The sequence below is a fragment of the Bombus bifarius genome, unplaced genomic scaffold (genome assembly GCF_011952205.1).
Source record: "Bombus bifarius isolate JDL3187 unplaced genomic scaffold, Bbif_JDL3187 scf7180000007986, whole genome shotgun sequence".
Classification (NCBI taxonomy): Eukaryota; Metazoa; Arthropoda; class Insecta; order Hymenoptera; family Apidae; genus Bombus; species Bombus bifarius.
Window position 1 is genome coordinate 53,067 of NW_022884368.1, and position 23,931 is coordinate 76,997.

General features: G+C 32.4%; 3 protein-coding genes across 7 annotated transcripts; 2 read left to right on the forward strand and 1 right to left on the reverse strand.

The window, feature by feature from the left end:
- Positions 1 to 3,129: 3,129 nt before the first annotated feature.
- On the forward strand, positions 3,130 to 8,109 carry LOC117205092 (SH3KBP1-binding protein 1). Of its 2 annotated transcripts, XM_033443173.1 has the most exons (11): positions 3,130 to 3,355; positions 3,509 to 3,822; positions 3,907 to 4,062; positions 4,135 to 4,323; positions 4,393 to 4,869; positions 4,944 to 5,060; positions 5,547 to 5,552; positions 6,565 to 6,704; positions 6,776 to 6,962; positions 7,036 to 7,314; positions 7,388 to 8,109. In XM_033443173.1, exons 1-11 carry the CDS (start codon positions 3,294 to 3,296, stop codon positions 7,585 to 7,587), a joined length of 2,127 nt encoding a protein of 708 aa, XP_033299064.1. In that variant the 5' UTR covers positions 3,130 to 3,293; the 3' UTR covers positions 7,588 to 8,109. The 2 variants fall into 2 exon arrangements, with proteins under 2 accessions (XP_033299064.1, XP_033299065.1); XM_033443174.1 differs by lacking the exon at positions 5,547 to 5,552.
- Positions 8,110 to 8,381: 272 nt separating this feature from the next.
- On the reverse strand, positions 8,382 to 10,688 carry LOC117205095 (CAAX prenyl protease 2). The gene is made up of 6 exons (XM_033443177.1): positions 10,499 to 10,688; positions 9,887 to 9,992; positions 9,683 to 9,821; positions 9,347 to 9,583; positions 9,211 to 9,273; positions 8,382 to 9,132 (listed from the first exon to the last, which is right to left on the reverse strand). Exons 1-6 carry the CDS (start codon positions 10,651 to 10,653, stop codon positions 8,918 to 8,920), a joined length of 915 nt encoding a protein of 304 aa, XP_033299068.1. The 5' UTR covers positions 10,654 to 10,688; the 3' UTR covers positions 8,382 to 8,917.
- Positions 10,689 to 10,855: 167 nt separating this feature from the next.
- LOC117205088 (F-box only protein 11) lies at positions 10,856 to 23,729 on the forward strand. Of its 4 annotated transcripts, XR_004487183.1 has the most exons (10): positions 10,856 to 10,987; positions 12,198 to 12,539; positions 12,619 to 13,407; positions 13,500 to 14,352; positions 14,424 to 14,644; positions 14,721 to 14,939; positions 15,018 to 15,225; positions 15,338 to 15,507; positions 15,858 to 21,987; positions 22,093 to 23,726. XR_004487183.1 is itself a non-coding variant. In XM_033443170.1 (9 exons), exons 1-8 carry the CDS (start codon positions 10,891 to 10,893, stop codon positions 15,465 to 15,467), a joined length of 2,859 nt encoding a protein of 952 aa, XP_033299061.1. In that variant the 5' UTR covers positions 10,856 to 10,890; the 3' UTR covers positions 15,468 to 15,507; positions 19,923 to 23,729. The 4 variants fall into 4 exon arrangements, 3 of the variants coding, with proteins under 3 accessions (XP_033299061.1, XP_033299059.1, XP_033299060.1); XM_033443170.1 differs by having other exon boundaries at positions 19,923 to 23,729; XM_033443168.1 differs by having other exon boundaries at positions 15,858 to 23,726.
- The last annotated feature ends 202 nt before the right edge of the window (positions 23,730 to 23,931 follow it).

Consider the following 23,931-nt stretch of genomic DNA (forward strand, 5'->3'; position numbering starts at 1 on the left):
TAAATACTACGTATGCACTCATACTTCACATACGCAACGCTAATATCGAAATGTCGAAGTGCAGCTATATTAAAAGCTGCCGATGCTTGACCACCTTTTTGCAACTGTTTTCGTTGCATCAGGTGATCCAGGAACGGGAACAGGTTTCCACAAGTGGAAGAAGTTTGGGCATTTCATAGACGCAACACTACGCATAGGAACGCGATCATTCATCAACGCAACACTAATCGAAAAAGCTATTTAAACAATCTCGATGAAATATATCGCAACGCTAATTCTTAAAATGAATCTAATGTAAAGTTACTATTTATAAATGAAAAAAAACTACTTTAACTATGCGCGATAATCACAAATCGCAACGCTACAAAATTAATTCAAAACTAACGTCATTTGAATTCAACTTAAAATAAAACAAAGCGCAACAAATTTAAATTCTATTCTTTAATAAATTCTAATAATTATTTACAATAGAAAATACTGAGTACAATGGCGACATCTTATAACTCGCAACACTAAAGCAAACGCGATCGTCTTTTCATCGCAACGCTAATCCAAACCGAAGTGAGTATTTTCTCGCAACTCTAATTCAAACCTTAATTAGTCAATCGCAACGCTAATTAAAAAACCGCGATTAGCCCAATATGACGATGGGCCGACATGTACGTCGGCAAATAAACAAATCACAACTAATACTACTACAAATACTAAAAGCGAGTACAGTGACAAAGTAGTAACGAGAATGACTTTCCATCCTCTGGATGATCCAAAAGATGAAAAGCCATTAGTAGTTGCCCTCTTGCATGGCAATTTGCCGGGCCTCTTCGGCTCATAGCCTCTTCTTTCTTCGGGCGCGATGCCCGCTGAAACTTACATCTAAGCTCGAGACTTTCTAAATCGCAAACCAAAAAATAACGTACAAAGGTGAAATAAAAACATAAATCGCGGAAGCTGATCCAAATACACATGGATGAACAACGACCATATAGAGATCGCTATCCGTTCGCATGTGCATGCTCGAGCAATATTAACGTTCGTGTCGAAACCCAATCGCGATCGCGACCGCGAAAATCAAAAAATCGATGGGCGAAGTCAGAGACGATGGTATGTTCCATTCGTGCCAGCTTCACCGTCGATTTTTCGAATGAAATTTCCTGAAACAGGTTGGACACGCGAAAACGCGCCTACCCGACGAGAGACTGTGCCAACCTGCCCGGCCCTACCTACTTATAGTTAACAATCATACCAGAAAATATACTACCTATCCTACCCGGAAACCTATATTTAAAATTAAAGAAATAGCAAAACAAGCACACCAACACATTCATTCCACGGTTCTCACACATAACCCGGGCGCAAAGGCCTACACTAGAGAGACGTCCCGGGACGCCTCCGACACCCGAGTTTGGCATACAACATGCACACTCTAATGTTACGTACCATTTTCCTGAAATCGACTGACGAAGGCTAGCGACCATTGCGTACAACGCGATAAAAGTTAACCTCAATTTTAATTACAAATATTCCTAATTCAGAGAGTGTGTTTATTTTTCAAAGAAATTGTAGATGGTACGAAATATGGCACCATTTATTATAATTTAACAATAAAATTAATGATACTAATATCTCTGATTCCCTGTATTCGATAACGAATCTTTGTTTTTACAGGTTGTGATTTTTTATTATTTAGATCTATAGTAAATGAGAGAAGTAACAAAACGACGCAATTCCACAGCCTAACCACACACACTATGTAGAAAGTACGTCGTGCACGATACACTAACTCGTCGTCAGTCGCTTACAAATCATTATAAAATCATTATAAAATATATCAATTGTAAGTTATATAGCAATTATGTAGCAAATATCGATTACCTTTGATCCAATAAAAGGGAAAAATAAACGTGTACATACGTTTGGCTTATTGTAATAGCTCAATCATTACCAAGTTTGCATGAGAAATCGACGAATTATTAATTAATTAATATCTATGGCGTCCATTATCTCTTCCGTAAACCCCTATTCTTTATCATTTACTAGTAATCTATAACCATCTGTAACCAGTAAAGAAAACCAACAATTTCAAATAAATGTATGATGAAACCAAAAATTTATAATAATAGAACAAATTATAATAAAATAAAGCAATAATAGAACCCAAATTCTATTTCAAAGACCGCTAATATGAACTATCGACGACTCTAATCGTCAGATATGCAGTCAACTATAAAAGTACAGGCAAAGTTTCGTAAAACTACTTAATTTTATTCAAATGATAATTAATAAGTAATTAAATAAGAACGTACTATTTAAATGAAGCAGATGGGAGTGTAAAAATGATGATAAAGTCGAAATGAAAGTACTAATAATGACGGATACTGCCGCAATCTTTGTCCACAAATTTCAGCAATCGAATGTCACCCCGCACCACACGTCTCCTATGAATTGCGAGTGACGCAACATTTTACGCCAATAGAAATGCTCAATTTGAGTTTGCAATATTCTGCGTCAATAGGAACGCTCGATTTGAATTCCCAATATTTTGCACCAATAGGAGCGCCCAATTTTTCTATATAGAAGCGCGCACAAATGTTATCTATTCAAATAGTCTAATTGAATTGGTAAATAGAAAACATATTTAAGATAATATTCGTTAATAATTATAAATAAAATTATGTTCTTAGTGAAAAGTTGTTATGTGTTATACGACTAAAGCTACTATTATTAAATAAAATATCGTATTAGTAAAAATACCATTACGATACATTATTTCATTATTCATAATATCATTAATAACTATATTTCAATAATTCAAATATTTTAACAAAAAAAGTACAAAATGAAAGATTTGTTCTATCTTGTTTTATGAATGTCTTAATTAAAAATAAAGTTCACTTTTAAAATTATTTAAAATATAATTATAAATTATAATAATTATAAATCAATTAAATGTTTCTAATTGAGAACAATTTATTATTACTGTTTACTTTGCTATTAATTGATGTATAAATTATAAAATTTTTATTTTGTAACACATGCTAAGGTTATTTTGTGTTACAGTGATTTTAATTTAAACCAATACCACACACACACATCTGTATGTGTAGATAGGTACCTCTCTGTGCTTATATGGGTTTCATTAAAGCGACACTCACTGTGCAACTGTGGAGCTAACCATAAGTTGAAGTTATTCTATTGTTCATAACCTATCGAAAGTAGAATGTAATTCTTTTTGTTTTAGAAATATTAAAATAAGACATGCAACATCAAAATAAAAGTTTGAATCACTTATAATAATGGCTGTACCACCTTCTTTTGGACTTAGTGATATTGTACATTTGAACGTTGGTGGAACAAGGTACAAACAAAAGCATTTACTTTCTTTCAGGCATAGTATGATAAATATATAATCTTTTTTAATTGTTAATCGACAACTAAATGCTATTATAAAATTTAGAAAGTGATGCTTTTCAAGCTATTTTGTAATTATCTGAAATTATTCATTATCTAGGTTTTCAACATCAAAGCAGACGCTAACATGGGTTCCAGATTCATTTTTTACAGCTTTATTAAGTAACAGAATTGCCAGTCACAGAGATGAAATTGGTGCATTATTTATAGATAGAGATCCAAAATTATTTTCTATTATATTAAATTATCTTCGTACAAAGGATATTGATTTAAAAAATGTAGATCTTCGAACATTGAGACATGAAGCTGAATATTATGGTATTACTCCATTGGTTAAGAGATTAATGCTATGCGAAGATTTAACTCAGTCTTCTTGTGGAGATGTTTTGTTTTATGGTTATTTACCACCACCAAGTAAGATTAATCATCCCTCTTTAATTAAGAAAAATATATATAAAATGCAATTGTACTTAGATTTTATATATTATAATTGGAAAGGTATACCATTGCAAGAACCTACCACTGTTGCATCAAATGTAGGAGATGTGTCTGTTCATGGCAGAAGTCCTGCTAATAATACGAATTCCAGAGCGGATGTACCATCTACCTCCCAAACTACAACTCCTGGAACTTCTAATAGTCACAATAATAATGGTACAAAACATATATTCATTAATTTTATTTATTTATTAATTACTGCAAACATTTAATACACATTTACTTTAGGACAACAAAACCATAAAGGAGTACTTAATAGTCATATGCGAAATTCTTCATTAGATTATAGAATCCAACAAAAAGGCTTACCACATTCACGTACATCATCTCTAGATTTAAGACATGTTAGGAATAATTCAGCAGATTTAAATAAATTGTATAAAAATGATATAAATTTAGTATTTGGACCTCAACAAGGTAAACATATAATTATTTTATTTGCAATTCTAGTAAAACAAATAGTATTAAAACATATTTTTTATATAGTTTCATCATGGGTTGATCCCTTAAGAGTTCAGATCATAAAAGCACATCATAATTGGATTGTAATTGCTTATGCTCATTTTATAACATGTTATCGACTTAAAGACTCATCTGGTTGGCAACATGCATTTACTAGTCCTCACATTGAATCAGTAATTGAAAGAGTGGCAATAACATCAAAATTAAGTACCAGTGGTGATGTTAAAATGGTTGCAATTTCTTATGGAAATCAGGTCAGATTATGGAGTATTTCAGCAAATGGAATGAAGAATATTGGTACATTTAATCTAAATGTTCGTGTGGAATATTTATTTTTTATTGGGAGCCAGTTAGTTGCTCTATCTCCTACTGACAAAATCGGTGTATGGCATGCTATGACACATCATTGGCAAATACAAGATGTAGTACCTATTCTGTCATTTGACACAGCTGGTTCGTTTCTTCTATTAGGCTGCAACAATGGATCTATTTATTATATTGGTAATAAAAAATTATAATACTTTTAAAATAAAATAGATTTTATAATTATGACTGAATAGACAATTAATTTTCAGATATGGAGAAGTTTCCTTTAAGAATGAAGGACAATGACTTACTTGTAACTGAATTATACCGCGACCCAAACTATGATCCCATTACCGCCATATCTGTATATTTAACACCAAAAACATGTAAGTCTTAATATTCATTTTTCATATTGCAATATTATACTGGTAAATAGTTAAATATAAAAGTTGTAGGCAAATGATAATTAATTTATGGTTCGTAACATTGAATATTACAGTATCTCTATTCCAGAAATATCTTTTCCAGTGACGTACAAATAAATGGACTAAAATTTAATTATTAAATCTGCTTGTGTATTGAGGAATGTAATAACAAACGTCACTTTCATAGTATATTTTTTTTGCATTCTTTAATGATTGTACGACTTTTTTTATTATTTATATGTCATTAATTCTAATCACAAATTTCATTAAGTATTTATTCTTTGCAATAGAAAGTCTAATTTTTTTTTAGTTACATCAATAAGTGTCATATTTATTCAAGTACAAGTATCTTACTTTTTATTATAAAGTTCAATGCTGTATTTGAATATTAATAAGAGTTTATTATTACATTCTTTGCTTCATGATTTCGTACAACTGGATAAATAGCACAAGGCAAGTATGGGTCGATATGACAATGTTCTACAATATTATCACATCCAAGTCATAGTTCAAATTGACATATACATATTTCTCTACATTTTATATTGCATTGAACATAACACATTACTTTGAGTACTAGTATTCATACCCTTCCTCTCCAGATATAGTATATCATTTTGTACCAAATCAATGCACAAGTTCATATTCATATATTGCTTTTAATAGCACCTTTAATTAAAATCCTTTATGCATATATTTACAGACATCAAAGAAGTAGCTTTTATTTATATAACTTTAAATTAGAACATACAAAAAAAATAGTAATATATATTCAATCAGCTACTGTCAAAAATACATTTAAAGCACTAATAATTATTTTTGTCTTAGACTACACACCCCGCTATCCTTATGCATCCAGTTGTACTTATTAACACTTTTTTCTCTTTCTTTACTTCATTACGTATGTCAAGTGACATAATAATATATTTATAGCAGCATCTGAGAGGGGAAGGAAAAGGAATAAACAACATATACCTCTGCTTGCATAGTTATCCTTTGTTTTAAACGATTCCAAATGCATATCAATATTATTTTATTTATTACATACATCATAATTATAATTTCGTTATATGCATTGTAAATATTTGTATACTTACCGTTTTTTCTAGTATATATACATACAATTTTATTAAAACATAAATAATATACATTTCCTCCTAGTTAAAAAACATTCGAAATGACTGTTTATGTACATTTATTCTTTCTTAATCGTCATGTTGTAACGCATGTAATATGTACATAGGTCAATTATTAACGAAAATGAACATATTAATTAACGAATATAACGAATATATTATAAATGTATCTTCTTTCATTACTACAGTTTTCAATATATGTAATGTCGGTATCGTGTCATTTACATTTTATATTAAGACATGTAGTTACATTAAAAGATTTTAATATTTTAAAGAGAAATAGTGTAGCATAGTGTAGAATACTGTAATTTTATAATTTTTTTATGCAGCTGTCTGTGGTAATTGGATTGAAATTGCATATGGTACAAAATCTGGCAGTGTTCGAGTTATTGTCCAACATCCTGAAACTGTAGGACATGGCCCACAACTGTTTCAAACATTTACTGTACATCAAAGTAGTGTAACAAAAGTATGTATCATATTTACTTCTATTAAAGTGAATTTATAAATTGTCTACGTATGTAATAAATTATATTGTAGGTAACATTGTCAGAAAAATATTTAGTATCCGTTTGTTCAGAATATAACCATGTTAGAAGTTGGGCAGTAACGAGGTTCCGAGGAATGATTTCTACTCAACCTGGTTCAACACCAGAAGCTAGTTTTAAAATTGTATCTTTAGAAGCAATTGAATCTTGCATTAGTTATAATGCTGGAAATGACTTTGGTATGTTATTATATGAAAAATTATTATGATGTTATTAATAAGCAAAAGTTAATTACTTCACCTCAAAACTTAGGACCATTTGGTGAACAAGATGATGAACAAGTCTTTGTTCAAAAAGTTGTACCTGAGACAGATCAATTGTTTGTACGCTTAGCGTCAAATGGAAAGAGAGTCTGTGTAATCAAATCAGTGGATGGTAGTATTATAAGCTCCTTTTATGTGCACGAATGTGAAGGATCCAGCCGTATGGGTTCAAGACCCAGGCGTTTTATATTCACTGGTCATTCCAATGGTACCATTCAAATGTGGGACCTTACAACAGCTTTAGAACCATCTTTCTCTTCTACTCAAAGTAATATCCTTATTTTTTTCTTTTTTAATGAATATAATAATATCAATTATAATACCAAACATGTTGATTGTAGATGTCTCTGGTGGTCCCACGCCAGAAGAACTTTGGAAATTATTAGATCAATGTGATTTAAGTAACAGCCATTCCTCAACGCCATGTATTAGTCCATGTCCATCACTTATATCTACAGGCCCAAGTATAAAAACTAGCAATGTACTATTTCTTAATCAATCACAAAGTACTGAAGCAACACCCGGACCTAGTCAAGTATGAAGGTAATACAGAAAAATGTATTTTATAGAAGTTTTAAGAACTGATTTTTTATATTTAGAAATGATCTTCTTTATTTCGAATCATTAGCAAAAGAATATTTACAGTTACAGTTCCTAATATAACAATTTTAATAGTTATAAATAAATATATTATTTAAAATAAGGAACAATAATATGCATTTTCTTTGCATCACTTGAAATTTTACATTACATATTGTTCTTCAATAAATGATCTAATATTATACAAGATACAATTTATAATTTCGTTCTAAAGTAATTTAAGGGTTTTACGATTGTATATTCTATGTTACTATGTTATAAAAAGAATGAATTCATTCATGTTATAAATTCAGTTCTTTAAATATATTTAAAGTATATCAAATATCAAATTTTATCAACAATAAATTATGACTAAAGTGTATGCATCAAAATGTACAAGATCAAATACATATCTGTTTTTGATCACATTTATGACATACACATGAGTTCTAAAATGGTTTTTCCGAATAAAAGAATGTTATCTCAGTATATAAACTTTTATATATTTCCGTGTATTTCTTTACTATATAAATACTTATACACATTTATGGCAAATATTGTAATACTGTTATCTGTTATTTCTGTGATTTAAATAAACAGTAAATGTATGTATTGCTAGTTCTTATATTAATGTAAATATGTTTCTGTATATGTAAGTAGAAAACAGTTAAGTAAATTTAAAATAAAAACTTTTTCATACTTGTACATTATATCAGAAAACATTTCCAAAAAGATATATTTTTATGGAAATAACAATTTTTTTATCAGTTCAAAATAACACACTGTTTATTGTAACAATGTCATATCTTTTTAACTTTACAATATTTTATTAACATCTTTATTTTAAGAACTTTGCCTAAAGTTCTATTGGCATTCATGATTATAACTATGTAAATTGAATTAAATTTGAGGCACTACGGTGATTTTATATTAGTTCTATATTGCATGATTAAGTTGCCTATGGTAACCTTTTTGCATAATAATTACATTATACAAAACATGTTCACAAAAATTAGAACTAAAAAATCTTGTATTACACGAATTTGATTAGCTTCTAACTTATAAAAGTACGTCTGTGTTTGATAAAATTGCACTTATATGTAATTATATCTATTATATAATTTGCAAAACAGTCTCGTCAACTTGTATGAGATACATTTTGTTAAGTAACAAATACTTCTTAAAAAATATCATGCAATATAAATTCTTAAAACGATATCAGTTCAAGTTAGACTAGTTTTTTTATAAAAAATTTACATAACATTAGTGACATTGTTGCAAATAAATCACACTCATATAAAATTTTTATGCCAAAATAAATTATTATAAAATAATCTTGGATTTGTCATTGGTGTCAATAAAAAACACCAGGCTACTAATCCAATTACAAACAAAGAAAACAATCCAGCTCTTTTTAAAGGATCTTTAACTGCAACAACTTCAGAAAGATCAGGACATCCCATATGATTACAAAAAGAATGTGCCGTAAACGGTGCTGCTAAATGTCCTATAAAAAGTTATAAATTATCTTTAAATAAAAAGACATATAAAATCAAATAAAAAATAGTTAGTAAAAATACTACACCTGTTTTAGCAAAAAGAAAGGCAGCATATGCACCAAACAGTGTCGTAAACGCAAATTGGAAACCTACATCAAAAATATATTATGACAAATTTAATAGTATACTTGAGTTAAATTGAAATTAAACGAAAGTACTTACAAGATATAAAAAGGGCATGTTTCAGATTCATGCCTGCTTTCACCCTGTCTACTACATGATGAAAATGAGCAACACCAAAAAATAAAGGACATACAAATATGGCAGTAGTTGGTGTAAAACATTGCAAAAGCAATGGTAACATACATGCTCTAAATGTCCATTCTTCAGCTAAAGGAGCAACTACTAGATTTCTCCACCATATTATTGTTCGTACACTCCCAAGCCAATACATAGGCTCTAAAATCATTAAATATATATTTATAAAGTAGTCTCATAATTATCAAGTTATTTGATTTAAATATTTGGGCCCTTCTATAATCATTCCAAAATACTAACCAGTATATAGTCTCCAAAGTCCATTGAAACCTTGTACACATATTGGCCCTAGAAATAGTATCATTGTTAATAATAATGGTATCACAATTGCTTGAATTAAACCAGGCCATCGCAGACCCAATAACTCCCAAATTGTTGCCTAAAAGTTGTAAATTACAATATGGACTTTACTATATAATTAATTATATCATTATATATAATTACCTTTTGAAATACTTTTTCATTTATTCCAAAATACAACAAAGCAGGAGATATAAGGGACATAATAAAAACGCTAAAAAATCTTTTTTTTATTACAGTAGGATGTTCCCTGCAATAAAAAAAGTTTCACTAGTGTTTTATTGATTTTGCGCTTTTTCTTAAAGTATTACTTTTTAATTAAAACTTTCGATTAACAGTAAATTCTCCGAAAAGAAGTAGGATTTTAATGTCAAGCGGAACTATAATAAAATTTCCAATGTTTAAAAAATATACAGTTAAACATTTGAAATCAATATTATTGGCAGTAAATAGTTATCGATATAGTGATTTGACACAGTCGATTTGAAATGACGCGCCAATTATAGAAGAAATCGAAAGAAAAAGTTCGCCAATAGAGGCGCTGTAGATTCGATTCTTGTCCAGAAAAGCGACTGCGTGAATGGGAGAACCAAGGAGTAGACATATTCATGTTCTCGGCCGACGTGAATACAGTTACACTTTGTTCGTGGTTTCCTGTGGTTCACTGTTAAAGGACCGATAGAGAGAGCATACACGGTTCAACAAAATGGACATTTAAAGATTAACGTTTATCCAGTTGTTAATCGGCATACATACCTACTGTACGGAGAATTCCATACATAGAGACTCGCGACATACATCACCGATAAAACGAAACATGATAGAATTGCGGTTATGCAGGATAAATCGGTATTTCGGCCCATGGTCTCCATAACTCCATACTGATGTTGGTTGCTTGTGTCGCGATCCATTGCAGAAGAGGGAATCGGTAAGGGGTAGAAGGCAAGAGAGAAGGATCGCTTTGGTAGGAGGGAGGTCGGCGAGGAAAGAGGGGAGAACAGAAATTCATCCGATTGGCGGTCTGGCACCAGTCGGCAGTCCTACCGTCAATGAGAAGATGGCCGCTGGGCTCGGTGGAAGTGTCGCCATTGTTTAGTGTTTAGTTGTTTTACCGTTTCTCGCATAATTTTCCGGGAAGCACGATAAAAATGCCAAGTGCGTCGTTTACATCGTCGCGCAATTACGTGCGAAGATCCCGAAGAAAAGGTGCAAACAGAATTCCTCTGCCTTCGAGAACCACCTCGGGTAAGAGAACTCTGCATCCGGAGCTCGGTTCACTGCTCACCTGTCTCGACGAAAGACTTCTTTGCCTTCACCTACTTCGATATTCCCTGGTTAATCATCCAAACGATTCTGCATGCTACGAATTCAAACTTCAATCCTTCTCATCAATTCTATTCCCACTTTAGAGATTAGGACGAACGACAACTCCGTCAAACCCACTGCCCACACGTCTTCTCACACGATTTTCTCGGACTCGGGATGGCCGAAAAACGTAGAACCGATGCCTCATTGACGTTTACCCAAAATCAACATACGCTCGCCAGTTTTATCACCACCCTTCTTTTTACTAACATCGATCATGATATCGCGTACTTCACGATCGTCAATTTTTACTCTGGAATGTCGGCTCAAAGTCTATTCCTCTCACCCCACTCCCCTTTTTTTTTTATAATTCTCATTTATTAATCGTTCAGCTGTACAAAACTTACAACCGATACTTCTTTCGATTTCGATAATCTCTCTGTAATATCAAGGCATAAGGTCAGGCATCTTTCAATCTGATATTATACTAACCATAGATTTTCTGTTAAATTAGTATAATGTTCTACTTTCCCAAACCACATTGTGTACTCCTAATACATAATTGCCGATGTTGCTATTGTTTTCTGAATATAATAATAATAATACTTCTGTCCTAAAATATGGTTGATTAATTAGTTATATATAGTGCCAATAGGCAAGGACTATATATAGTAAATAATAAATAAAATTAGTTACATGTATACATTGAACATAGAAAATGATATATGTTCCAAGATTTACAATATCTTTCATAAATTGTCCGTGTTTTTTATTTCTGACTTCATCTCCTACATATCATTCTTTAAATTTATCCTTTGTAATCAATCTTGTCAATTAAATAGTAATTCATATATTAGTGTCACTCTATGTTCCTAATAATTGATTATGATTTTAATATAAATTTGCCAATGTGTATGGATGTCAAAACATGTTTAAATCAATTATGATTAAAAGACTCAAAATAAATATGCATCCATAAAGCGGAACAAATTAATATGACTGTGATTATTATCCATGTAATATAAAATATGTAATTATTCTTTCATTTATTTTAAATTAATTATAAATTTGATAAATACTTGGTATGTAATATATGTATTAAAATATTAAATATAACAATATTAGTAGTTGTAACATTGTTGGTTTCCAGCCGAGCCATGCGACTTGCCATGTTCAGCATCAAATCAGATACCTCCTGGGGGTGGAGTTGGTGGTGGAGGGGGAGGAGGAGGAGGTGGAGGTGGGGGTGGAAGTGGTGGAAGAGGATCGTCACCCAGCGTCTCTGGTGTTGCAGCACCATCACCTTCTCCATCACACTCTCACTCATCCCCATATGATCTAAGACGTAAAAGTCCACCTCATCCGGATCCTGCTCCTGGTACCAGTTCTGCCCTACCTCCTTCAGGTGGCAGTAGTATAGGAGCCACTCTTGGTTCTTCCTCTCTACCAGCAAGAAAACGACCTAGGCGGACTTGTTCATTATCCACAGATGGTATGTTTTCTAGTAATTAAATGTCATCTTAGATGTTACTTTAATGAAAGAATCTTGTAAATCTTTCATTATTTTACAGGTACAAATACAAATACTGCAGCGCATTATCTTCAGTATGAGTTACCGGATGAAGTGCTGCTTACTATATTTAATTATCTAATGGAACAAGATCTATGTAGAGTTTCCCAGGTTTGCAAACGTTTTCAAACAATTGCAAATGACACTGAACTATGGAAGTCCCTCTACCAGCAAGTCTATGAATATGATTTACCACTATTTAATCCTGCACCTTGTAAATTTGAATTTGTTTCCCCGGATGAATCAGACTATCCAAACCCATGGAAAGAAAGCTTTAGACAACTATATAGAGGAGTACATGTTAGGCCAGGATTTCAGGATTTGAAGTTTAAAGGTCGGAATTTGCCATACTTTAATACAGTTCAGGGAGCATTAGATTATGTAGATGAATATAGAAGCAATAGTGGCCCCTCGTCAAATAATAGCACAACTACAAGTGGTCAAGGGAATTGTTGTGGAAACAATTCCCAGGTAACAGAAGAAGCACCTCAACATCTAGTTTTCTTACATGCTGGAATATATAGAGGCGAATTTCTTGTAATCGACAGCGACGTTGCATTAATCGGAGCAGCACCTGGAAATGTGGCAGAATCTGTTATATTAGAACGAGAAAGTGAATCTACAGTTATGTTTGTAGAAGGAGCAAAACGAGCTTATGCCGGCCACCTCACATTAAAGTTTACCCCAGATGTTACTAGCACAGTGCCGCATCATAAACATTATTGTTTAGAAGTTGGTGAAAATTGCAGTCCCACGGTTGATCATTGTATTATTAGGAGTTCGAGTGTTGGTAAGCAACACGTCTAGATTGTAAAATAATTTGTTTATTGAATTCTAGATTTATTTATTTTTAAATTTACTATTGGTTCTCCGACTTTTTAGTTGGAGCGGCTGTTTGCGTGTCAGGGGTAGGAGCGAATCCTGTAGTGAAGAATTGTGACATATCGGATTGTGAAAATGTTGGACTCTATGTCACTGATTATGCACAAGGAACTTACGAGGACAATGAAATTTCTAGAAATGCATTAGCAGGAATCTGGGTGAAGAATTATGCAAATCCAATCATGCGAAGAAATCATATTCATCACGGAAGGGATGTCGGAATCTTTACGTTTGATAATGGTCTCGGGTATTTCGAGGCTAACGATATCCATAATAATCGAATAGCAGGTTTTGAAGTAAAAGCTGGTGCTAACCCAACGGTTGTACATTGTGAAATACACCATGGTCAGACAGGTGGAATTTATGTTCATGAGAATGGATTAGGGCAATTTATCGATAACAAAATTCATTCGAATAATTTCGCTGGTGTTTGGATTACCTCCAATTCAAATCCCACTATTCGTAGAAATGAAATTTATAATGGTCATCAAGGGGGAGTATATATATTTGGAGAAGGAAGAGGCTTGATCGAACATAATAATATTTATGGTAATGCACTAGCTGGTATACAAATCAGAACAAATTCGGATCCTATTGTTAGACATAATAAAATACATCATGGTCAACATGGTGGTATATACGTGCATGAAAAGGGACAAGGTTTAATCGAAGAGAATGAAGTATATGCAAATACATTAGCAGGTGTTTGGATAACTACAGGATCGACGCCGGTATTAAGAAGAAATCGTATTCATAGCGGAAAACAAGTTGGAGTTTATTTTTATGATAACGGACATGGTAAACTAGAAGACAATGATATTTTCAATCATTTGTATTCAGGAGTACAAATAAGGTAAGATATTGTATCACAAAACAAATATTATGTTTTCTTATTTCTCTATATTAATTGTCTTGTAATGTTAGGACTGGAAGTAATCCAGTAATACGCGGGAATAAAATATGGGGTGGTCAAAATGGTGGCGTTCTTGTGTACAATAGTGGATTAGGCTTACTCGAACAAAATGAAATTTTTGATAATGCAATGGCTGGAGTTTGGATTAAAACAGATAGTAATCCTACGTTAAAAAGAAACAAAATATTCGATGGGCGAGATGGTGGAATTTGTATATTTAATGGTGGCAAAGGTAAATTTTATATTTATTTTTAATTTTAGTAAATTTCTCTAATTAAAATAATCATGTATTTCATTTTGCGACGTAGGTGTCCTAGAAGAAAATGATATATTTCGTAATGCTCAAGCAGGAGTGCTTATTTCCACACAATCCCATCCTGTCTTAAGGAGAAACCGAATTTTTGATGGATTGGCAGCCGGTGTCGAAATAACGAACAATGCAACTGCTACGTTGGAATTTAATCAAATTTTCAATAACAGATTCGGCGGTCTATGTTTAGCAAGTGGAGTACAACCAACAACTAGAGGTTAACATATTTCTCTTTACATGTATAGTATTAAATCATATGGAAAGAACAGATGGTCATTGATTTTTATTTTTGCAGGTAATAAAATATTTAATAATCAAGATGCAGTTGAAAAGGCGGTCGGGAACGGCCAATGTTTATACAAAATTTCGTCATATACCTCTTTCCCTATGCATGATTTCTATCGTTGCCAAACATGCAATACAACAGATCGTAATGCAATTTGTGTAAACTGCATAAAAACCTGTCATGCTGGACACGATGTAGAATTCATTAGACATGACCGGTAAATATTATTGATAATATTAATATCCACCAAAAGAAATTTATAATGTTAAATATGTTGCAGTACCATAAAGTTTTTGCATGTAACAGATTGGTAATTGACTTGTTTTCAGATTCTTCTGTGACTGTGGTGCTGGAACATTGAGTAATCAATGTCAACTTCAGGGTGAACCTACACAAGATACAGACACGTTATACGATAGTGCGGCACCAATGGAATCACATACACTTATGGTCAACTAGGAACTAACATAAACTAAATAAAACAATCAACACTGAGTCTGTAAGTCCCATGCATTGCAAACAAGGAGTAGTTTGTTGCAGAGTTCTTTATTATGACACTTGTTCCTTCGCATCCCTCATTGTGATTGTTATTTTGTAAAGCTATCGTTATTGTTAACGTATTCCAATTAATGATAATTTCATTATCATCATTATTATTATTATTGTCATCGTCATTATCGTTATTCGCTTCATTTTCACCATCATCGCGGTGATTGAAATTACCACATTCATTTTCATTATTTTGTAATATTATATTCGTGAGTATATAAGTGAAAGTTCGTTGAACCATACTGTTATCATTATCGTCATCGTCATTATTATGGAGAGATAGTATATTTTTTATGAAAAAATTAGTACTCTCCATTCTGATGTATATCTTAATATAAACAGATATACGTTAATTGATATTTATGTTTGGTCAGATATAGAGGAACAACTTCATCTGATGCAACACAAGTTTTATTTGGAAGAAGGAAAATTGTTAGGAAACTGATTTCTTCCCTTTTGTTTTTTTTCATTGCTCTTTGCTGAAAGCAATTTCACAAGATAAAAATAATATTTCTTGTGATTACGTAATAAAGAACTCCGCAACGAAAAAGAAAAAAGACGTCGATGATCAAGAAAAATAAGTGACAATGAATTTCTTATGTAAGCAAATCTATTAATTAGATAACATCAAATTTATTTAAACGTGTAACAAAAAAAAGTACTGTGGTTAAACATTAATCAACCGAAGACATGCTATAAACTTTTGATGTGACTCTTTCCATTAAGTTTCTTTAATTCTTAACTGAGTATATAAAGCAAAGAAAGTGCAGTGGATTTGTGTAAAAAGATGGAATTAAGAAAAAACGTATGTGTATACGCCGTTAGGAAAAAGACACGTGACAATCGTGACGATATTTAAAGAAAACTGTTTAAACAATGAAAAAGTTTGTGCAATGCAACAGCATTGATAAAAGGGAATAATTCTCTAAGCTTACGATAAAACACAGTGTCGCGGATGTAAATTGTGTATAATCGTATCGTTAATAAACGCGAATAGACAGTAGCATTAAATAAATGACTTGCTACTTGAACAAAAACACTTTAACCTCATATAAGTTGTGAGGAAGGCCCACTACAAGATTTCTCACTCACGATCGAATGAAACTTAACACACTAGTGCATTAAAATAGAGAAACACATGAAGAAGTGCATATTGTGTATTCATAACAATGGAATTGTTGGTCATGCTGAATGAAGTCAGCTAGCTTGAAGACAAAAATTGGAAGAACAATTAGAAGCAGTTACAATAATTAAATGATAGGACAAGTGCGGCTTTGATAAATCTGTGGTACAAATTTTGAAGCATGGCAGGCGAGCGCAAGCAAAATGAAGATCAATGATGACATACTGAAACGGATGTCTAAAAAATGTGATATGTAAAATTCACAACTGGAATAATCAAAATGGAACTGAAAGACCTGTACAATTCTAAGAATCTTTTTTGCAATGTAAGTGTACCTCATAATACACATATACAGTTCTTCAATTCTACTATCCATATTGTGAATAGTGATGGCTCTAAGTTGCCCGATGGGGAAAGTGCATAATATGACGATACTATATTTAAAAAGTAAATTTAAAAGAAATTTACGTAATGTGCATTGATGTATACCAGTGAAAAGAAAGGAAAGGAAAAGTTTATGAAAAAGTAAAAAAAAGAGCGATATACTGTCCAAGGAACAGTTTTAAAAAAAAAGTAATCTCGAATTTTTAAAGTAATCCGATTTTTTTAATATTATGTTAGCGGTAAAATCTAATCATATTATTATAATTGTATTTCAAGGGCTACTGGCTCTTGTACGAAGAAAATGAACAAAAAGCGCCTATTAGCGATAATTTTAGACGCCACCACATCCATTTATTCAAATGATACTATATTAAAATAAGTAGGCAAAATATTCAAAACCATTGTGGTAAAATTTTGTTGCGGAAACAAAATTTTACAAGTCAGTCCTATGTAGTACTTTTGTATATCATTTGGTAGAAAATGGATAATGGTACATGAGAATTGCCTTTGAACTTACTGACCTAAGGTCTGTAGTATTATACACCTCAGTGTCATACTATACATAGTATAACTATATATAATGTCTAACATGATATGTTCACTGAAAATATTAAGGACGTATGTCAAAGGCATTTTTCATATGTGCACATTAAAACGCAAACTTTTTACGGTCTTTTTTCTTTTTTTCTTTTTGAGTGATAGTCTTTATGCTCAGTTGTTTTGTTTAAAAAAAACATTTATCTGGAAGATATGAATTCTTTTTGTAATGATATTTGAAACTTGGAGAGGAACTACAGAAAAAAGAAAATTTCCTTACAAAACAAAGACAAAGAATAGAAAAGAAAAAAAGTAAAAAATCTATAACACTTGAACATCATTAAACGGAAACCGAAATTTTCTTGTACGCTCTCTATGTTGTAATATATTTATCAAAATTTATCTGTCGATTGTTTCTTAGTACTATCTCGAGTATTATTTACAAAATGTTAAATATGTGTTTATGTATTTACGAGAAATGAATATTGGATTATAAAAGTAGAACTGGCGACCTCTTTATGTATGTGCCCTTTTTGTGCGTTTCATAACACCGACTCTCATGGATATTATTATTGTTCGATTATTCAAGGGGGAACGAGCGTTTTTCTGTGATTTTTCTATCCTCTCACAGTTTCAAAGTATGTTGAATTATAATATTCTTATTCTGAACATTGATTTGCGCAGCAGCCGTTTGGAACGCGTTTTTGAACGTGCAACGAACTATTTTACTTTCCTAAATGCTAATCTCATGGAACGATTCTGTGGCTTCCATACCGGCTATTTTTGAAATCTCACAGGCACGTCCAGAGTTACACGAGAGATTAAATCTATAAAGAAAAATGAAAAAAAAAAAGAAAGAAAGAAACGAATATTACACAATGTCTTTGCACAAACGTGAAACTTCCAAAACAAAGGGGGAAAATACAAAAAGAGCGAAAAAGAATCATCGAATGATTCACTACTCGGCTGCAGCACGATTCAAATGTTTCTTCTGTTTCTTGTTGTTGGATGTTTAGAATTTAAGATTTGAGATCAGCAATAGAAATCTCTGTTATGTTTGAATTTTTTGTAACTTCATTGATATAAGAACAGGCGATCTTCACTGGATATAAAAAGAAAGAGAGAAAAATTCCAAAGAAGAATTTATTTATTCTGTTGTCTGAGAACATCATTGAAGTACTGTAAAACTTTGGTATTAAAAAAGGGATAAAAGAGGGGAAAGGAGAAAAGAGTAACGAAATTTAACGTTGAATGTGTACACATATATGCATTCGATAAAGCATTTAGAGCTTAAAAAGAAATTGGCGCGTATACAAAATTCTTCCTGTGAATATTCATGAAAAGAGAATCTGCGATAGTTCTATATTGTATTACTTTTTAGTTTCATTTATTATTGTATATTATGCGATATGTTTGTTTGTCGAATTATTGTGAATGTAAAGTGTTTTTAACTCGTTTTTTTTTTCTTTATTATTAAGTCGTCTTACGTTAATGCGCATTTTATTTATCAATTCTTGTTTTCCTTGTTTTTTTTATTTTGCCTTTTTTGTTCATTTTGCATTATGTTGTAATATCTCTATTTCTTTTCTCGTCGTTTCATTCCATGTGTACACTATCCACCGAAACGTTTTACTCTGATCTTTCGAACAGCAAAAAACTTGCCATTAATTACGTTAGTTGCCATAGTTCTCTCGGTTTCGTTTTTGCGGCAGGGAGAAAAGCTATATGTAGAGATATATAGATATAAATAAATGAAACTGTGCAAAGCAGAAGGGATGAAAGAATAAAAAGAAAAGAGAACCAGAGTGGAACATGAACCCGCAAAAGCTAATGCCACAACGTATTCTGTAAATATTAATTTGCCCATTATATATATAAATATAATTATATATATATATATATAAATATATAAACACCATTGATTATACTATTATAAAAAAATATATTATTACCAATTGTAATTTTTATTTTATTTTTTTTCGTATCCTTATTATGATCGATGCTGATAATTATTGTTGGCTTTTTTTGTTTTGTTGCACTTGCAGCAATATCATGTAAAAGCGCAAATGAAACCTTTCGAGGAGAATGCAAATTTTCAATAGCCTCAAACTTACGAGATCAAACAGGTCCAATGATATCCTAACCGGAAAAAAGAACACGTTTTCGTATTTTATTTTTTTTTTCCTTAAAATTTCGAATGAATCATATAAGAATTACATTGTCACGTATAATATAAATTATATTCGTTAACTTTTTGTGCAATTTCGTTCACGGACTATGAAAAGAGGGAAGGAAATTGTTAAACTGTGTATTGTTCGTAGGTATACGATTGCGTAATGCTATGCTTGTTCACGGATGGAAACGGTTATGATTAAGACTATACATTAGAATTGTAAGTACATAAGTGACAGAGACAGACAATTTTGCGAGACTAAAATAATCCCGAACTTTTTTGAAAATAGTTCCCACTTTTACGTAATACAAAGGAAGATTTACAGATGCCATGGCCTTAAAGAAACGTACACCTAAAAAAGCTCTTATAGTATACATACAGCGGTATCTAACAGATATATGCCCTTAGCAAATATTACGTATAATCGATACCGATATCTTACAACGGAAAGTTGTGCCGGGGTGAATTTTTCATGCAGCTCAAATATCATTCAGAGAAGTTTCGGTGAAAACACGCAGTTTTATTAACAGATGTGTATCGTTTATTGCATTAAACCTCCATCGGATCCAATGTATCTCTTCTTTTTTCGTTTCCCTATGTCAGTTATATCTTATTTCGATCAAACGCTGCGATCCTCTGTAAAAAAAAAAGAAAAGAATATATAATGGAATAAGAATATTTTTGAAATTTGATCTCTGTAAAAAGAACAAAATAAGAAATACAATAGAAGTGTACGATAATTTAAACGATATTGTTAATATCATTATCGCTGTTATTCGGTACATTGAAATCGATGAAGGTTTAAGAAGCGGCAAGCAGGAGATTAAGTTGCGATTTCGCGGGTGAAACGCATAAGCGCAGCCTTATATTGTATTTTCATATAGTACAACACGCCGATACGTGGAAATGATAATTGATAAGTTAATCGTTTTTGTATTCTCGGGTCTACTTGTTATCGATCGCGGTCGAAATGGATCGCCGCGTTCTCGATGCATAGAGCGTTCAGTGCTTCCGAACCGAACGAACTGTATATTCCTTGATTCGATGATCACGTTCGCTGTATATCGATACATGGTAGGGCTGGTATTATAATAATAGTGTCTTATAGACGAGAGCGTCTTACGACTTGCACGATTCGTATTGAAACGATGATGAGGCTAAATCTAGGCAACAGAAAGTAATGCGCGAGAAAGAAGAGAAATGACAAACGCCCAGAGTTGCACGCGTGCAAGTTAGGGAAGAAAGACGAGATATCAGGATAGGGAGAAGAAAGGATTTTATAAGCGAAGAAGAAGAGGACATCTATTTTTCACGAGACGTCGATCGTGAAAATGTACAATAAGTTCAATTTGTAAATACGTCACGCGTAATTATCTTACTTAAGTATATATAATATCGTTCGAAAAAAGCGGCGAATAACAATTATTATTATTATTATTATTATTATTATTATCATTATTATTATTATTATTATTATTATCATTATTATTATTGTCAATATTATTATTATTATATCGATATACGAGCCATAAGACGAGGAACTTTGCTCCTTAAAGATACTTTTCTAAATAGACAAGAGAGAGGAGGAGACGCGCGTTCAAACGATTCGTTGTTTCTTAGCTAAGTAAGCTCGATTTCCACGCTTTAACGTTGCATAAGAGAAATACCGCGAAGAAAAAGTAAATGCGGCAACAATACTGGTAGAAGGGATAAGATGTTAAATGAGTATTCAATGAGACTTTTTTGTATGAACAAATAAACCAAACTAATTTTTTTCACATAATTCGCGTTTACTAGTTGTAAGATCGTCAAATGTAATACGTTGCCGCGACACACAAAATGATCAAAGGATATAGCAAAAGGAGGAAAGAAGAGGTAATCTAAGTCGATGTATCTAGAAACGACTCTATGCTGAAGATATTAATCGAAATTAAATTAAAGCGACACGATTCCGCGCGTAGTGCCAATGCATTGGAGCGGAGGAAGCAATACGACGTTATGCGTATTGTAAAAGTATTAAACGTGTGTGGATTTGTCTCGACTATTTTCCGCTTCACACGGTAAAAGATTAAAGAAAGAAAGTAAGGACCGGTGCTAAACGATGTATTTGTACGTTCAAGGTACTATACATGCACAGGAATGCGGAAATTCATAAGAGAAACGTCTGCACAGGAATTGAAAGAATGAATTTTGTTTTTGGATACATAAAGAAGGTATACAATGATATTATTTAATTATTAATTTGAACAAAAAGAACACAGAAAAGCAAGCAATGGCCTATAGATATAGAAGAGAATCGTTCTTTCTTTTTCTTCTAGGCGAAACCGACGGACTGTATAGCATGTAAACGTAATAAATTTAGTGATCGAAATGTCGACTCGAATTCTAGAAGTGAGGAGAGAGGAAGACAGCGTACGCACGATCATTTCCTTTTCAAATATAAAAACTCGCACCCGCACTCGATCTTTTCCTGCGTTCTATAATGTTCGCGCGGCGACAACAACTGTATTATTCAACTGTATAATAGATCCCTTAGCCCGTAAGCAGATATAAAAGATATTAATTCGATAATTGAATTCGATCGACTCTCTTGTCCAAGGCGATGCAGCCAAGGTATTTTTACCAAATCAAAAAAGTCTGTGCGTTGTAACGCTAAATCATCCTCGAACAGGATCTATTCTTGATCTATTCTTTCTTCCAATCATCGTTTTCAATTTCTCATTGAAAGAAACGGAAGAAATGGAAACTTAAACGATAGTTTGAAATAATAAGTGTTAAAGATAAGATTTATAAAGATTAAAAAAACTTTGTAGTAAAAGTGTCTGATTAAAAAAAGAAAATCGCAAAGTAAATTGACTGTATCGCCTTGCGCACGCCTGTATCATAATGAAACGCACGAATTCTCCTGTGTCATATAAATATATATATATATATAAATATAAAAATTATATATATATAAATACAAATATATATAAATAACTAACAATAATGATAATAATTAAGTACCTTACACGTATAAGCAGTATCCAAGAAATCCGAACTAGTTGCACCAAGTGCCATAGTCCATAGGTCACAGTACGTTTAATATAGCGAGAGAGAGAGACTACTCGTAGTCGTTGCTAGGGGCAAGAGGAAAGAAAAAGCGTAATAAAAAAGGGAAAAATCGAAAAAAATACACGCATATAGAGTGAATATAAAAGAAAGAGGGAAAGGGAAAGGCAGATCGAACACGTGGCGTTTGACGACTGGCTAAGTCCTGTTCTTATTGCTTATTGTTAAGGTGAACGAGCGTGAAGTGGCAGCTAGCAATCAACTAAAAACACGCGAGAGAGAAAAAAAGAAGGAGAGTTATGTAGTCCGTGTGACCCAAGATTTCCGATGGGCCGGTTTCGCCCATCTTCTGGAGAACGTTTTAGAACATAAAGCAGACACCAATATGACAATATACTAATGAAATTAATTTCCGGTCCTGTTGCTCGGTTACTATTGTCCATTGCCTCCACCTCCTACCCCTTCGAAGGAAACTTGGAAAAACGAAAAAAAAAAATGAAAGAAAAAAGGAAACACCGAACATCCATTTACTGTACAATTTCGCCGTTTATTTTTCGACACGTTAGTACATGCGATTAGACGTGGATCCCGGCTCGCAAAATCCGTGCATTCCCCGACGAAAGAGTTGAAGGATGCGAGAGAGAGAGAGAGAGAGAGAGAAAGGGCGAACGAGTGCGAGAGAGGGAGCGAAAGGGAAAGAATAGACGCAATTGTAAAACACGTTACGACCGTGAATGAATCGTGAGACGAAATGCGTGTGACCGTTCTTTTTTTTTCTTTTTGCGAGAACATTATCAATTATCTTAAAGGAAGAAAAAGAAAATGACAAAAAAATACTGTAGTAACGTCGCAATTGTATGTTGTAAACATTACTATTTCAAATATAATGTCATTATTAACAGGAGAGAGTTTCTCACTTCCCACCACCCGTGGAGTTCCTCGAACACGGGGCGAAATCTTTTATATTTCAGAACATAGTAGATTTCGGGTAAAGAGTACGAAGATAAGTGGATATCCAAAGAAGGTAAAAGGTACTTTATTTTTAAATTTATCGATCTACTTCATCGTCTGACTAAACAGAACTATATCTACTTAAATCTATCCAA

What these genes read in the sequence shown, in the direction of transcription:
- LOC117205088 (XM_033443170.1), top strand. Translation starts at nt 10,891, where the DNA reads ATGCCAAGTGCGTCGTTTACATCGTCGCGCAATTACGTGCGAAGATCC. An exon ending in TATTCAGGAGTACAAATAAG is followed by an intron (nt 14,353 to 14,423) that starts GTAAGATATTGT and finishes TTGTAATGTTAG; the next exon opens with GACTGGAAGTAATCCAGTAA. An exon ending in AGTACAACCAACAACTAGAG is followed by an intron (nt 14,940 to 15,017) that starts GTTAACATATTT and finishes TTATTTTTGCAG; the next exon opens with GTAATAAAATATTTAATAAT.
- LOC117205095 (XM_033443177.1), bottom strand. Translation starts at nt 10,653, where the DNA reads ATGGATCGCGACACAAGCAACCAACATCAGTATGGAGTTATGGAGACC. An exon ending in TGGAATTCTCCGTACAGTAG is followed by an intron (nt 9,993 to 10,498) that starts GTATGTATGCCG and finishes TTTTTATTGCAG; the next exon opens with GGAACATCCTACTGTAATAA. An exon ending in ATGAAAAAGTATTTCAAAAG is followed by an intron (nt 9,822 to 9,886) that starts GTAATTATATAT and finishes TACAACTTTTAG; the next exon opens with GCAACAATTTGGGAGTTATT.
- LOC117205092 (XM_033443173.1), top strand. Translation starts at nt 3,294, where the DNA reads ATGGCTGTACCACCTTCTTTTGGACTTAGTGATATTGTACATTTGAAC. An exon ending in TTGAACGTTGGTGGAACAAG is followed by an intron (nt 3,356 to 3,508) that starts GTACAAACAAAA and finishes TTCATTATCTAG; the next exon opens with GTTTTCAACATCAAAGCAGA. An exon ending in AGTATTTGGACCTCAACAAG is followed by an intron (nt 4,324 to 4,392) that starts GTAAACATATAA and finishes TTTTTTATATAG; the next exon opens with TTTCATCATGGGTTGATCCC.